Source organism: Wasmannia auropunctata, unplaced genomic scaffold, assembly GCF_000956235.1.
Source record: "Wasmannia auropunctata unplaced genomic scaffold, wasmannia.A_1.0 LD336078.1, whole genome shotgun sequence".
In the NCBI taxonomy this organism is placed as follows: domain Eukaryota; kingdom Metazoa; phylum Arthropoda; class Insecta; order Hymenoptera; family Formicidae; genus Wasmannia; species Wasmannia auropunctata.
In genome coordinates this window covers 3,019,413-3,035,906 of record NW_012026812.1, presented here as the reverse complement: position 1 = coordinate 3,035,906, position 16,494 = coordinate 3,019,413, and the positions used below count along the sequence as shown (strand labels likewise).

Here is a 16,494-nt window from a genome sequence, read left to right as displayed (position 1 = left end):
TTCGATCGATGGAGAAAGTGGCCGGTGTGGAAGCACTTGCGTCCGAGCGAAGAGAAGCGAGATGGCGGATTGCGTGAAATTTCGAGACAAAGATTTATCGATCGTCTAACCGATTGATGAAACTCGGGTGCATGCGATACGCGACGAGAATAGTTTGACCCAGACCTTAACAGATTCCGGAGGTCGGCAGCCGCACGCGCGCGCGCCCGGAGGCAACTTTTATATTTCACTCGTTCCTGGCCTTGATGACGCGGCGGGATTTGAGCTTCTCCTTCCGAAACTTGGGCAATTCCCCTCTCCCCACCTCCGTAACAAAATATCGTCTCCCTAAGAAAGACGGGGAGTAAATAGCTATATTTACATTTTCCTTCGCTCAGCCTCGACGAACGGCGGCGGGTGGAGATTTAAAGCGCCTCCCGAATCCGTCTTGACAGAAAGCATTTATTCACGAAGGAGAGACAAAAAATAAATACGTGACAAGGTTGCGCGGCGTCGATTTAATCTCACGCTGACGAGGAATCGTTTGTTTGGTTTCAGAAAAGCGTCGCTCAGCGGCTCGACAGAGAGAGGGAGAGAGAGAGAGAAGATTGTACGGCGAATAAACTCCGGTCGTAAAGCTCGCGGCCTCACGTGAGAACCGAGGGTTCCGATCGTCTCGGTCCTTGTCCCCGTCGTCGTCGTCGTTGTCGTCGATCATCGACCCCATTACGCGGTGCTCTCGTCGCCTCGACTCGGAAATGCTTCTCGGGGGATCGTCGAGAAAAGGAGTGCGACGAAGCCGGCGCAACAGACGTAAGCTTCCGGCGGTGTGAAGCGCGAGAAGCACGGAAGGAGCAGGAGAGGAACGACCGGACGGAATGAGCTGCAAGATATCCGCTCCTGAGCGGCGTACGATCGGCGCGATGCGTTTCCACTCTTCCAGCCGGCCGCTCTTCGTGTAACTCCAGCTCTCCGATACGCACGGGCACGGGCGCACGACAAGCGGGGTACGGTCGAGGTCCTTCGAGAGAGAGAGAGAGAGAGAGAGAGAGATAAGACTAGGACGCGGGACGGGATCTCTCCGCGCGTTCTTTAATGGACGTTGCGCCGATCCTCGTTGCATTCTGCCGGCGAGTTGTTCGCGAGGAAAACAAGATTCGAGAGGAGGAAGAGGGACCTTGAGATCTCCGCCTGCGTGTTGCGGAGGGTTTTATGGATACGCGAAGGTACAACGGGGGCTCTCTGTCGGCTCTCTCGAATGCTTCGGAGTATCCGCGATAATCGCCGTCGAATGACGCGCTCGGGATGATCGATTGACGCCGCGGTGAGATCGATGCGGGTTCGGTCTTTCTCTCTCGATAATACTTACGCCTTACATATATATATATACACACATATATACCGCGAGGTACAGTAGTGATCGCTTTTGAGTAACGTAAGGAAACGCTGAACACTGTTTAGAACGGACGAATAGATGCGCGTGCACCAGCGGGAGTCGCAGAGATGTCGCGAATTTCGAATCGCGTCGCCACGATTGGCGCGGCCCTCGCCATTGTTTTGCTCGTGATACTCCTGGTGATCCTGTGGTCGGACGTGCGCAACGTGGACAGGATCGAGAATCTCGGCCGGATACGGAAAAATTCGACGGTCGACCGTGTCGTCGACGAAGCGAGGACGAGGCAGTTCGGCGGCCTGCGCATCTCCACGACAGATCTGATTACGACGTTCGAGTCCATCGAGCAGAATCTCACGAACGAGGGTGAGTCTCATTTATCTATATATATATATTCGTCTATTTATTTTATTGAGGAACACAAACTCTTTGAATTTAAAATAAGTCTTACGACGTGAAGAGATACGCGAGCGCACGTTCCCACGACGTAACGAGGATCTTCAGTTCTTTTAGGCCGGGACAAATGACATCATGTGGATTTATCAGCGATAGACCGGCTAGATTAATGCGCTCGATTGATTCAGAGAGAGAGAGAGAGAGGGCTAACACGTATCTCGTCAGACACAAGACGACATTGTAAAGGCCGCCACTCCAAAGCTCGCACACCCACGTTCACGAACTCCTTCTTCTTACAGCTCCTTACAGCTGCGTTAGTTTCTTTGTACCGTGGACTTTCTATTTGTTCTATTCTGCAGCTTTTCCTGCATTCTCAGTAGCATTCACCGTGAGAGGTAGAAACGTTCTTTAACTTACTGAGATCACACTGCCGCCGCGTTTGACCTCAGGAGGAATGACTGTTCGAGATGTTTAGATTTCTTTAGATTTTACAACAACAAAAAAAACAGATTGAGAGAGATAATCGTTTATTTTTATACAGGCCTACTTAAGTATGTTACTGTATCATGCAGCGAAGAATTTTTCTCCAACAGAAACGCGCGTGTCGAATCGTTAAAATTCTAATAAGCTATGATAAGGCGCTGTGTCAATACACAGCCGCCTTGGGAAGCCGCAGAACCTGGATGCTTTCGATATTCTTAATGCGCAGCATGTATGTAAAAGAATGTGTGCCGTGCATTACATTACGTGTAAGCACATAGGCGCGAGTGTATGTAAAATCGTACGCGTACACGGCACAACATCCGCGTGTCTCATACAGAAAACGTCCGCATCTCTCGCGCGCTTCATCAGCTCAACCGCCGCGCCGCCGTCGCCGCCACCGCTTTTTCCGCGCATCCTCCTTTCGCAACTCGTGATTTTCTTACGCAAAAATAATTATCCACACGAAAGGTGCATGAATCCTATTGCGTGGAGGCTATTTTTCATCGCTGACGTCACTCTATCTTTCTCTCTCTCTCTCTCTCTTCTAATCAACAATATATTTCTTTTTGTAAAAAATGATAAATTTTCATACACACGAACGTATATTTTTCGTTCGCAGTCTCTCTCTCTCTCTCTCCAAGACCGAAGGAGCGTCCGGGAGTCGGAAATTGAAGTATCTTTTTCGGCTGTTGCGAAACCCTATCCTCCACCTCCGTTCCCAAGCGAACGTTCCGAGAAGCGATATCGTTGTAATGAGGTAGATATACGTTTTCGCGAATTTGCCGGCAAGCTCGGTTCGTTAAAACGCATACAACGCATAATCGCGGCTGCCTCGTGTGACATCGCGAGCGGGCGCGCGCGCGCGCGCGTATGCACGTTGATAAGACCGTATTCTTCGCCACGTTGGCATCGTGACACAAAACATCGCGCCTATACACGAGCGTAGGATAGACATACGTACGTACGTGCGACACTAATACGCGCGGCCGCCCGCCCGCCGCAGAAGGGATAAACGAGGATGGAACGTTGATGTAACGAAAAGTCGAGTGCAGGCCGGTTCGACCGGCGAACGCCACTAAAAGTGCGTACGTCGTGAAGGCTCGTGTTTCTGCCAGGGTCAGCAGACGCGGGGTATCACGCGTTCTAACTAAGCGCAACGTCGTCCTCGTGAGGCATCCTTTTACCGCGTTCGTTTTCGAACACCTTTCCGACCGCCTTATCGACGAGTTCGTATATATACGTGGAACGTATACGAACGTGTATATACCATTTACGAGGCCCAGATATACGCGGTGGTGGGTCCGAGCCCTTACAGACGAAATGTAAATTGAATAGGTTTTTTTTTCTGTCTTTCAGATCCCCGTAAAAGAACTTCACAATCTCGTCTTGAAAGTAAAGATTCGAGAAAGAAATAATTAGCTGCGGATTTAAAAGGCTCGTTACGAGAAGCAGACTGACCTTTTTTTTTTGTCAGGCATTTCAAAACAATTTAACATTGTTATTTACCGATTTGATACTTCATAAATCGCTGACACCGCTACGCCTGTCTATATATATATATATATATATATAAATTATGCGATTTATACCTTCGTCCATGTCAAAGTCGTTCAATCCGCGTTCGTTTGCAAAATAGCGATTTAGCAATTTCCCCCGGCGGGTATTCTACTTTAATTGTTCGCGCCGTTTCCCCCCTCCGAGTTCCATTACTAGTTGCTCTTGGACTACGCTCTAAAGTGTGTTGCATGCCGTTTCAAGCGAGGCCTTGATTGTTAGTCCATATTAGCCGGCATGATGCAGCAACGTGCCAACACACACCGTCTCTCCGTAAATGTCCGGAGTATAAAACGCACGAATGCAACGCACCTACGGAAATTCTTTATTAACGAGTTTGCCCAAGTCACCGTGCTTATCTCGTGGCGGGAATTCAATGCAATACCTACATATACGTGTTTGCACCGCGATCCTCCGTTCTCGAGATCTCCGGCACTTCCAATTTAACCCCTGACATCCAGCCGTCGAGCTCGAAATTCGTAGTAGTTGATCCATTGATCGAGTGGAAAGTGTAATCTCATGTCTGTATACCGTTCCCTCCCCTCCACCCCCCGTAAGATCGTCCGCTGGGTTCGTCATCTGGCACGAAGGTGTTTGATCAGACAACGCCATTCTTCTTGGCTCCCACGCAATGAACATCCTTCTTTCTTAACAGGTCGACCGGTTATTAGAAGGCGACATCGATAAATCTTACGAGGACGTCGAAGAGAATTTGCTGTGTTGCTTTTTACGTGCCGTGTCTGAATAATTTTGACTTAATACCCACGGGATTTTCGTGAAATCCTAAAGGAAGCCCGTGTAGGTATATATATATATCCCGCGTGAAAGGACTTTAGATTTTTGCATAAAACATAAGACGTAAAAAAAAAAGTTGCACGTATTATCGAGGGAGGGGGACGGTCTCTTGATTGAGCGACGCGTCTTCGTGTATTTGGATTGCGTATTAACATTTAACACGTCCCGTGTGTATTTTAGATACTCGGAAGCTGTAAACGAAGCTCGAGAATAGACTGACAATTTGTTTCGACAGATGGGAGAGAATTCTCGTTGTTTGATTGGACTTGAACGGGGGAGGAGGAGGAGGAGGAGAAGCTCTCTCGCGTTTAAACAGGCAGGTAGATCCGCGAAAACGCCTTGTGTCTTTGATTGGCCTAAGAAGCCGGCTGATATATATTAAAGCATCCTGGAAAAGATTTACTCAGGCGCTGACGAGAGCACCATGCGAATGCATTCACAGGATGTGATATTGCCTGCCAGACGTTTAAAGCTCTCGCTCTCCCGTAAACATTTCGGCCGAATCTACAGAACTCGGGCCACTGTGCCTCGCCGCAGGATATATCGGTCGCACCGGTCATAATTTACGTCTGAGACTATATATTTTCGTGTTAAAATAGCCAAAGCCAGCTGGCACTCGGGGATGATACGATAACGTTTCGACGGTCTTGAACCTTAGCCGGCACCAATGCCGCTCGCAATTTTACGCCACCTTCGCTCCGTTCGATTTTTTTAAATAGACTTCAGTTTGGACGAAGCTTCGCCCGGTGCTCCTGCATGCAGTAATTGCTGCAGTTGATGGACAGATCGAAGATAGATTTCTGATAACGTGACAACGATAACGTAACCTATCATCATGTTTTCTTTAAATGGAAAATGAATTGAATGGAATGAATAAGAAATGAATTTTTTTTTATATCATTTAATTTTTTCACAATTTTAAATTGCATTTATTTTTCTCCTTTACTCGAGAATTCGAATCCGTTCTCATAATAATTGATTTACGGATGCAAATTAAGTCAATTCTTTGTTTGTTACTTTCAAGGGGATCATTAGAGAGAAGAAAAATGAGGAAGATAAATCTCTTTGTTAATTGCGTTATTTAAGTATGCATACTTCGAGCAGGTATTCAAATTGACAGCCATTGACATTAACATACTTCACTTGCGTCCCCGCGATCAGTTTATCGGTTGCATAATTTCTGCCAGTATCTAATCTAGTTCAGTAATAATACGGTGGCAAGTGTTTTTTTATTGTCACGCTATTCAGAGTAAACGGTGCCGTACTCTCAAACTTATTTGCCGTGCTGACGTTGCAGTTGACTCTCGCGAGGCAAGATATAATTTACTGCCTTCTCGAAAACGTGCCTGCATTAAAAGTTATTAACACGATTCGCTGAGATCATGTTTGTCGATGAAAACTAGGTACAGCAAGTTACAACTTCCTTGCGTAAGAGCAATATGTTTCTAGCTCGGCTTGAAAACCCAGGAGAGATTTTTCTCTCATCTTTTTTTTTTTTTTAAATTTCTCTTTCTTTCGCAGTCAATCGCAAGATCGAGCAGTTAACGAAACGCGAAGGAGATATTTTATCCTTATATAAGAAGTCGTAAAGACGCAAATTATGCCACATGTGTGATATTAAGCGCACTTATAGCGTAGTTAACAATTAATTCAATGATACGTTACGGAACGTTTCTCCCATCGAGTTAAGTTAATACGAATTAATGACGCTTTGTTAGCCAATATATACGATCGAACGATTCTGTTCGAGCTTGCGAGAATTCTGTGCAATTGTTATCTTAATTGAGAAAATGCATTTATACGTGGCGGGGGAGGGGTCTTTTTCAATCCATTTCTTCTGCCTCTTCCGGATGACTTCACGTTTCTCGCTTGTTTCCAGGCTCGCGTTTCGATTACAGTAATTAAACGGCAACGCACGCGGGACACTGGCGGACATTCTTTTCCCCCGCGAACAGTGTCCGCCTTGTGGCACGGCAAGAGGAAGGCGAAATGAGTGTCACTCGGCGCAGCCGAGACGGCCGAAGCGTAAACGTTTACGCGAGAGGAGCGGTCTGGCGGTGTAATGAGAATGGATCTTTTGTGGACGGAGGAAACAATGTCACCTAAACGTCACACAGTTCAACGACACGTAACACTTGAGGATCTCGCTGTAGGAACGATTCGCGGAACGAGGATAATTTTTCCCTGACGAGAAGACAATTTCTTCAAATCTTACGAGAACGTAGCTATTATAACTTCAATTATAAGTCGTTAAATGAGGGATTATTCTAAATTCTTGCTATGCGCGAAAATATAATTAGAAATATTGATGGAACAGAAGTCGGCTTGCAGCTTGTAAGCTCGAAATAAATTTCCGTTATCTTTTCCCTCTTATTTATCGGCAGCAGAATCGGAAGAAACGTTTTGAGCAACGCGTCGAAAATTGCTCTGCGATAATGTGTGTGCTCTGAGTGATTGGTTAATCTGGTTTTTGTTTTCTCTTCTCGTCAATGTAATCGCAAAGATATGATTACGTGCGTGCAACGTTGCAATTTAGTCTACTCATTATTACAATAATATCGTGTTACTAGTTGTACACCGATATCCGACAGCTCAAGGCTGCTATTTACGATAGTAGTGCTCTGTTATCGTTTCCCACTGTCAATTAAACAATTAAGAAGACTGTCGCGGTTATTGCTTAATGATATGCAGAAAAAGTTTTAAGTGTCGTTCTAAAAAAGAGCAATCTGGCGTGTGCGAAAAAATTGCGGAATGTTCCAAGGACCCGCTACTTCATGTTCATTCGATTATGAGGCTTATGAAATTCTGAACGCGTTCTACTTTAATCAACCTGCACGCGTTATCAGACAGGATAATTTGACGATGCTTCAAGTTAACTTCTCCCCGCAGATGTAATTATCGCGCACGCCTTGCTTTTTTTATGATAGTATACGTAATACGATGTTTCCGCACGTGAAATCATTGCGAAAAATTACGATGCGATACTTACTTAGCTCCGCGCTCAAAATGCAAGAAGATATTTATGGCTTACGCGTTACTCCGGCACGTCTCGCTTAGAAATGGAACGGAAGCGGTTATTGTTACCCATTGGCAGGGAGAGGATTCTTTTTGCGAATTTTAGGGCGCCAAACAAACGTGTCGTTTTCGTAAAGGGGAGGGTAGCGTGCACGTCCGGCACGTTTCCGTCGGTATATTTTCAGGAATATTACGGTTTATTAGATGAATATTGGAGCCTCGGGGGAAGTTGAAACGGATAATTACTATTACTCCTTACCGGGGCTTCGACAAACAGTCCCGCGCGTACGGCAACGAAATGCATCGTGCGACGTGACGAAAATGTAAACATCGTAACGCTCGTTGGATTTGGTGACGTATATTTCGAGATGCTAAACACATATCGCGTGTTTTTAAGCTTTCTCGACGTACTTGGGTCACGCATTTCTGTTTTAGGTCGCTACACTCCCTGGTGAATTCTTTATATAAATATCAAAATTTTTTGAAGAATTTCTGTAAGAATTTTCTAGCTTTTTAGAAAATTTTTCAGATTTATTTATACAAATTGGGACATTTTTCAAAAGTGAAAATATCTACGTCTTTTCTGGAATTTTTTATATATGTGAATTCTGAAATTTCAGATGAGATATAACAATTTTTTTTTTATCAGGGGATATATATATAAGGGATATTTAGAAATATATCGTAAACGCCGCAGCGTTCGTTATGGATGGATGTTTATCATTTACAGATTTTCTTATTGTAGGACTTTTTATCTTATATTTTAACATTAAGGGAAGATCCTTAGCCTTAATTCTTTAAGTAATATCTTCTTTTTCTAGTAGACAAACTGCTACTTTGTCTCTGTAATCCTTCTTTCTCAAATATGGGCTTTAAAAAACGTAGCCACTAATTTAAAGTCAGTATTCGATACATGTTGCACGTCTTACAAAGTTATAAAGCAAAGATTATTACGCTATCAAATCCATTGCTTCTACAAAATTATTGCTTTTTCCCTTATTGCGTTAAAATATAAACTTGAACTAATATTGTTATACTGACACACGCAGTTTTAGCTATATACGTTCGTAAAGATGAAGAAAAAAAATATATCTCTTATCAAATTCAGTCATAAATACAATTACGAATCAGATGAGTAACTCCATCGAATTTTCAATGAGAGAAAGAGAGAGCCTCGATTCAGAGCACACATTCGCGGTTCAAAGTGCGATTGATCTAAAACCATTTATATCTATCTAGACATGACGCGTTCGAGAAGTCCCCGTTTGTAATGCTAAAGACCTATTCAAGCGAACTTGCGTTAGTTGCGTAATGCCGTATACGCAACGGAAAACCGATCGCATCCAATATTAGAAGATACGCTCGTTCTTCCCTGCGTCTCATTAATACGTTAAACGCGTCATAATGATAGACACGTGAATGATCTCGTTGTGCGCGCACGTAAGGCGTGATGCGGCTATGCAAATCCGCCTTGGGTATAAGGACCTTACAATAACGCATTCGCGAGTACGTACCGCTGACAACAAATGAACGGATAACAACGGATAACTACGCTACAGCACAACGGTGCTCACCCAACATACTACTCGCAGCCTCTTACCGGATCGTCTCGCATTTGAATATATCCTCGTAACGTCCCCGGGATTGCGCAACCCTCGACGCTGTGCAGCACTCTCGACTAGCGGCGCGGCGTCGCCCACGTGTTCGCGCGACCACGTTTTGCAACCGGGCTTGGTCTACCGCGGCACGCGCGACACGGTGTGTCCCCTTTGTTCTGTAATCTTTCACGGGGCACCGCACATGCCGCAGCTGCATATATGTATATAGCGAAATGTTTTCCTCTTCACGCGCGCGTGCGAGAGAGAGAGAGAGAGAACACGTCTCTCTCTCTTTCTCTTGATATTTATCTTTGAAGAAGATAAAAAAAGAAAATCGCCACGCGCGCTGCTGTACGGGGGGTAGCACGTGTTGTACGATAGAGACCGTAAATTCGGTTTGTATGGGCATTCGCTCGTTGTATCTCATGATCCGTGTGATTCAGACCCGACATTCGATACGAGTCTCGCGAAAACTGTCGTGCGTAATTATAGAACCCGCGTGCGTGCGTGCGTGTGCTATGTGTTTCTCCAGACGCCGTGTACTACCGGCGGGCCAGCCGTGCGCCGAGAGGCCCGGGGCGTTTATAGGTAGAGCCCCCGATATAATTAGGCGAGGCGATTCCGCGCGCGGGCGCGCGTGTTCGTTGCGTTTATTCCGCGAATAATTTTCTCAAGGTCCCGCGCGACGAACACACGATCCGCCGTTAAAATCTAAATTAGCGGACGCGCTAATCGCGCGCTTTCCCCCCTCTCCCTCCCTCCCGTGCATGTATAATAAACGCCCGATATGTAATAACGTAAAGAGAGAAGCAAATCGCCCCGCGCTCGGCGACCGGACGCGCGGCACGGCGGCACCTCGACGAGCGAGGTGCCGCGGTCAGAAACGTCGTAGAACGGTGCTTGGCCGATCGTTATTGCGCGCAGTTACTCAGTTTATACCGGTAGATTGGCTCCTTCCAGGCCGGTTAGTAATTAGTGTCAGTCAACATTCGAGCCGTATAAAGCCGTTTTATCTTTCGATGAGTCACATTAATAATGCTACTCGAAGCAAAAAGAGATCCGCGATTGATAATAAAATTTTAACTGGTGGTTAAGTAACTGACGATCTCTCTCGAGTGAGAAGAGCTGAGAGATAGAAAATGAGACGAATGAATGGATACGTACGGTCCCCTTGTTGCAAGTTAAAGGAGACCTGCGTAGTTTTCATCAAATTGTTTACATTGTAAAATTTTCCAAGTGCCGTTGTTATTTAAATTATTAAACATTACAAAAATACTACAGATTAATAATTACTAAGGAAAGGATTGAAGGATAATCTAAAGGATAACAACAAGCGTTATACTAATTAATTATTCTTTCATTTCAGTGCTTCCTGAGGGAATACAAAGTACAAAGGAATTCAATAGCACGGCGTCGATCGATGTGTTGCCGTCCGCTAAGGGCAATCTGGAGTACGTCAAGCCTTTAAAAATTAGTCAAAATCAGTATGAAGATCCACGTAAGTGTCTGCAGCGAATAGAATCTTTCTCAATTTTTGAACTGTCCACCTCTGGTTTTACTTGCTGAGTGAAAGTATACGAATATTTGACCTCTATGTATTACACGTCTTTGCTTTTACCGTTTATCTCGACCCTTTTTCTTTTTGAATCTGAATATATAAGAGAGTATATTTCAAAAATAATTTATTAACATAGACAGTCATATAAATCTACAATAAATATCTAGAAAAACACTAATGAATGACGTGTATGTAAAAAATTAAGCACTGAAACATATTACACAAAAAATACATATATGACATAACGAGAAATTGAAAAATATATCAGTAGATTTCTATAAAATTGTGTCATCTTTTGCCTATGCAGCACATCGTTACAATCTGCTAGTTGACAAAGTTTTTTCGTGTTTCCAGCGGAGCAGTTTTCCACGGCGAAGAGGCATCACAGTGGCCACTTCAGGCACGCGACGGCCGAAGTCTGGGACCCTCACCCGCAGTACGAATTTAACGCCTTTGGAAGACGATTTCGCTTGCGATTGGCACACGACGCCAGTTTCGTAGCTCCCGACATAAAGGTGAGGAGGCTCGATCGAGTGGCATTCTTTTCTGTCGCTAAATCATCTCACGCGATTGTCTAAACGGCTATAAATACAATTATACTGCCTTTGTCGCGATATCTTTGTGTAAAAATGCACAAAGAGGAAGCGAGAGAGAGAGAGAGAGAGAGAGCGAAACGAGCTACGGCCGCGACTCTGGTGGGCCGTTTCGCTATTTTAATTGACACAGCCTTAATTAGCCTCGTCGCGATGACGTTGAACGCAGGTGACACACATGAGCGAGAACACGACCAGGAGGGAGCACGCCGGTCACCACTTGGGCTGCTTCTACAGCGGGTCAGTCGACGGCGATCCAAGTTCAGCGGTCAGTGTCAGCCTTTGTCACGGAATGGTGAGTCAGAGATCAAGCTTCAGAAAACCGTCATCCCCGCGATTCTTTATACGCGCACACGACGCCGGTGCGTTAATTCCAGCCGATTGCGAGGATGATAAATCTGCCCGGTCGCCTGTGTTCTCCGCAGCGTGAATCGCATTAGCATGCGGAAGTCGGCGCGCTGGGACAGCCAAGTGTGTTTTCCATCGCTCGGCGAATATACTTCGTGCTATGCGTTATGCGTCTGTTATTTTAGTTATTGGCATCCGTTTATCGTTAAAAATACATTTAGACACGAGTTGATTCTCCGGCGAGCGCCGGAAGTACCGAAAGAGGATCGAAGAACGCCTCTCGCATCGCGCGTACGTTAATGATCGTAAATGCCGAATGCCACCGCGGTTGCGTTACCGATTCATCGCGCATTTCGTAAATATTTACGAGCCTCGTGGCGTTACGATTGCACGCTTGCAACATGAAGCTACACACACGATAGCGATACTAAAGGGGAGTATTATCCGTCTCCGCGACCTTTTATCCAAGTGCGTTTACATTAAATTGTTTTACGCCGTCGTAAAAAGGGGGTGAGGAAAGTACACTGTCGCTCGGCGCGCGAAGTCCAAATTGAATTGACGTTCCTCGCGTTGGATATATTTAATCTCGTTGGAAAAAAAGATTCCCTGTAAACGTCTCCGATTTTCTCTTTTCCCATAAATTCGAAATTGTTCGTTGCAGCTACCGACGCTTTCCCCAAACTTCGGAATTCTTTTCATGTAACGTTTGGACGTCGTGCGGTCGCACATCAATTTGAGAGGCTTGAGAGAGAGAGAGAGAGAGAGAGAGAGTTCATTGACCCTTTTTCCGAAGCTCGGTATTTCTCTTCAAAAACCTACTCCGCCATAAAATATTTCCGTTAAGCGGCGTTTTGTAGCGTATCGTTATGCGATATCGGCAAGAGATGTGCCACAGGGATCGGCGATAATTTACAATAATAAATAACATATCGTCGCGTTTGCTCACTTTTCTCCTAATTTATAGTCGTAATAAATATGCGCACGTGGCACCGGCGCGGCGGAGAGAAACTAGAAGTCCTCGCGCTTAAAACCTGTAGCTAATACTTGCTTCCACTTTCCAAAGGACGGGTGTATATAAGGTCGCGGCTGAGCTTCCGGGAGAGATCGCGAATTTTTTAAATATGCACTCGAACAAAACGAGACGTTGCACAATGTGAAACTTTACGTAACGGGATACGTATTACCGAATACGATAATATAGCATGCCGAATTATACAACAAGTCGCAATCTCTTGGGAGTAGTTCAATAACAAATCATAATTTATTTTTCAGTAACATGCGAGTAACATGCACGTAACAGAAAAAAAAAAGAAAATTTAGAGAGAGAGTGAGAAAAAGAGAGAGAAAGGGAGAGAGAGAAACAGACGTTCTACACGGTACATACGCGAGGATATCTGAAAATAGTTGCACGCAAAAAATAGGTTCAAGGCCCGTAGGCATTAGCCGCGTGTATCAGCATGGAATGGTATACATTTTATATGATTCGTTGGATTACACACGTGCCTCGCGCACACCATGCCCGGCGGAATCGCCTGGCTCTACGCCTCTATACGCCCGAAAGGCGATTCGGAAGGAAAAAAAATTACGATCGTATATCAAATACCTCGGGATTGTCCAGGTATTCGCGCGACTCCGCGTGAGCCATTCAGCGCGGGAATGCGCGGTTGGTCACCGCAAACATCTACCGCGGCGTTTCATGGAAACGTATAGACCGCGATACGATTGGATTTAATATCAAGAGGTGTTAGGAGAGAAGAATTATTCGCGACACTCCGCGCGAGCGGGGATTTATTGCGCGAGACGGCCCGTACATCACGACCGGGACGCGACGGAGGGATTGTCCCGCCGCTTTAGTGCAGCCGCAATCTCCCCTTGGCCGATTGCGAAGGAGGCCGTGCGCTTTTACGAAACATGGAGGAAATGACAGGCATCTTTTTTTGCGCGCGCGCGGAAATTCTAGTTGTCGTCCTCCAATCGATTCTTCGAAACGTATTATACATCACGTCGGATAAATTAGTCTTTGACATCTGAGACTGTCCGAGTCGTTCATCGTCTGGGACTGTCTAGGGACTGTCTGAAATTTCTTCACCACCACCACCACCATCACCATCACAGTTGCTCAGTTATATGTCGGACGAGGATGCCTTTGAGTTTTTTATATCGTCCTTTACGTCAAATCCATTCCGAAACAGTTTAGAGTTTCCGTCAAAGATCGCTTCTCTCGATTATCTTATGCAAGCCCGAATAAGAAATTCATTAAGATCCATCGGGATTTCATTAGGGACCCATAAAGAATCCTCTGTCGAGTTTTTTTTTTTGCAGGACGATGCGGTACGTAAGATTGATTGCCGCGATCGCGATGATTTCGTTCTCGGATAGACGGAGGAGGCTATTTCGACCGAAAGGGGGCTCAAAATGATTTTATGAGAAGAGAGAATCGTTATGGCAACGTACGTATTTGCGAGCGTTAGCAAGTACGTCCGGGTCTCGTTGACCCTTCCAGGGTCTCGCGCTCCGACCCTTCTCCCCGCTAGGATCTCTCTCGCGAGAGATCCTTCGCGAGACTCGGGCTTTCTCTCTGGGAAAGAGGCTCCGGGAGCGAAAATGGAATAGAAGAAACTTGCTCCTCGTTTAATGTTCCTCGTAGCGATTTGGGTCACGCTTTAATTTAGCCATGACAAGGTTAGACTGGATCAATCGGCCGTCTGTTTCATGCGTAGAAATAGGGAAGAAACAAGCGCCCCGGCTGAGCTGAGCCTTGATGTCTCTACTCTCGTGATAGCGAGCCGAGCCACTCGACCTAATTATTCGACCCTGCCTCGCGAGACGAGTGAATCTCGGTCGTTATCTCGATCGTTCGCTCTCCTCATCATTTTCTGATATCCGCTAATCCTTTTTATTGCCCTCGGTGTTCCGTGCCTTGAATTGAAAATTATATAGTTTATGGTCGGGTATCCCTTTCCGAGCTCATCTTGTTAGGAGTCCTATAATTTCAGACCTTACTTGCCCCTGGGTGAAAATTTTTCTTAGCATACTTTCTACGATTTTTTAGAGTTTCTATATCAATTTCAGTATTTTCTCTGTATTTCCATAATTCTATAACTTTTTAGAAAATGTCTCAGATTTTTTATATCAATTGGAATACTTTCGAAAGTGTCGAAAAACTCTACATCTTTTCTAGAATTTTTCATATTTGTCAGTTCTGAAATATTTTATAAGATTTCGCATTTTATCATATGATATAATTTTCGATGAAAATTTATGAAAAATCTGTTTAGCTATATATTTTTTAGAAAACTTTATAAATTCGAAATATGGAAAATTGTTAAAAATATTACGAGATATTATAAGAACATTTATTACTTTCTTTAGGGACGCGCGTCTTTAAAAAAAAAAAAATCGTTTTCATGTGGACCAATCTGCAGCGAGAAAGATATCCGATAGTTTCGATGGATTTTACGTTAACAGTATAAGTGCACGTAGTGTACCGATTTTATGTGTCTTTCGACACGTATGATATATGCGGCCGTCACGAGCCGATGCGCGCGCGTGGCAAGAAATCCAAGATAATTTTCTCGTGGCTCGGTAATCATCGCATATCTTTTTATTTGTTTAAATCTCAGTCACGAATCGTCATAATAACAGAGTACGCTGTTAGGCGGACACGAGGGAGATCTCTATTACAAATCGTACAGTATTCTGCTGGCGAGGCGATCGTGATAACGGATGGGACGATAACACACTCGTATCTCAATCTAACGTGAATACGGGAAAAGCTCGCGGGAATGAATACTTAACATAAAATTATACCTGACAAGATTGAAAACTAATTTTCTGTCTTTCTTGATGCCGGTTAGACACAAAGGCTGCGTTCAGCAGAAAAAGCGGCTTTGCAACTGTTGTAAAATTCTTTAATATGATTGATTTATACATTTAGATCCGTGAAGAACTAAAGGCAAGAACCAATCATGTTGAAGAATCTCACAACAGTTGCAAAGCTGTTTTCTCTGCTGAACGCAGCCAAAGTTTAATAAACGATGGACCATACATTTTACATTCTAATATAATTACATTAAAATATGTTTTTTCATGTTACTTTTGGAAATCGTATCATCTGTGATTTATATATATCGTTATATTTTATAACGACATAAAACTAATTTTGTTTAAATATAAAGAATATATTAAACAAAATTTTTTAATGCTCTTTATAGATTGATATGCGATTGATAAAAAAATGATTTTTGCGTTCGACTTAATCTCTCCGTGATTATTTGGCATATTATATAAATTATATGTAAATTATATTATTATAAAGATTTCTTACATTTCTTGTCTTTTACACTTTATGAAAAACTTATAGTATAATTATATTATTATTAATTGTGTCCCGTGAACAAGCTTTTAAATTGCTGAAATGTTTGCAGCGTTCGAAGCACCCGATTTGCTAAGAAACTCGATATTGTTTTTCGGCATCGGAACGGCACCGTAAGAACGCAAATCCGCAAGTTCTACTCAAGCCGGTACGACCAGTTTTGGATCGAGCCCGACGACCTTGACAGAAATGTGTAATATAATAGGCGGAATTAATTGGAGATATTTTGTCTGTGATGACATTTTATACGGCCGCCTTAACGAGGAGATCACCTCGTCATGAACGACAGGATGCAGAAACGCTGAATTTGATTTGTGCCCCGACAACGATGCGATAAGCGTAAAAAACGTAATTAAGTTATTCGTTTAATTAATATTTATTTACGAACGATGACGCACGGCAAATTT

General features: G+C 44.2%; 1 protein-coding gene across 1 annotated transcript in view; it reads left to right on the top strand.

Moving 5' to 3' along the window:
* The first annotated feature begins 945 nt into the window (after positions 1-945).
* The window catches only part of LOC105448945 (A disintegrin and metalloproteinase with thrombospondin motifs 9), a 36,704-nt gene continuing 21,155 nt past the window's right edge, over positions 946-16,494 (top strand). Inside the window, 5 exon segments of the mRNA XM_011687846.1 lie at positions 946-986; positions 1,441-1,738; positions 10,580-10,711; positions 11,126-11,286; positions 11,534-11,659. Of these exon segments, the coding sequence (XP_011686148.1) occupies positions 1,483-1,738; positions 10,580-10,711; positions 11,126-11,286; positions 11,534-11,659 (675 nt within the window). The 5' untranslated portion in view covers positions 946-986; positions 1,441-1,482.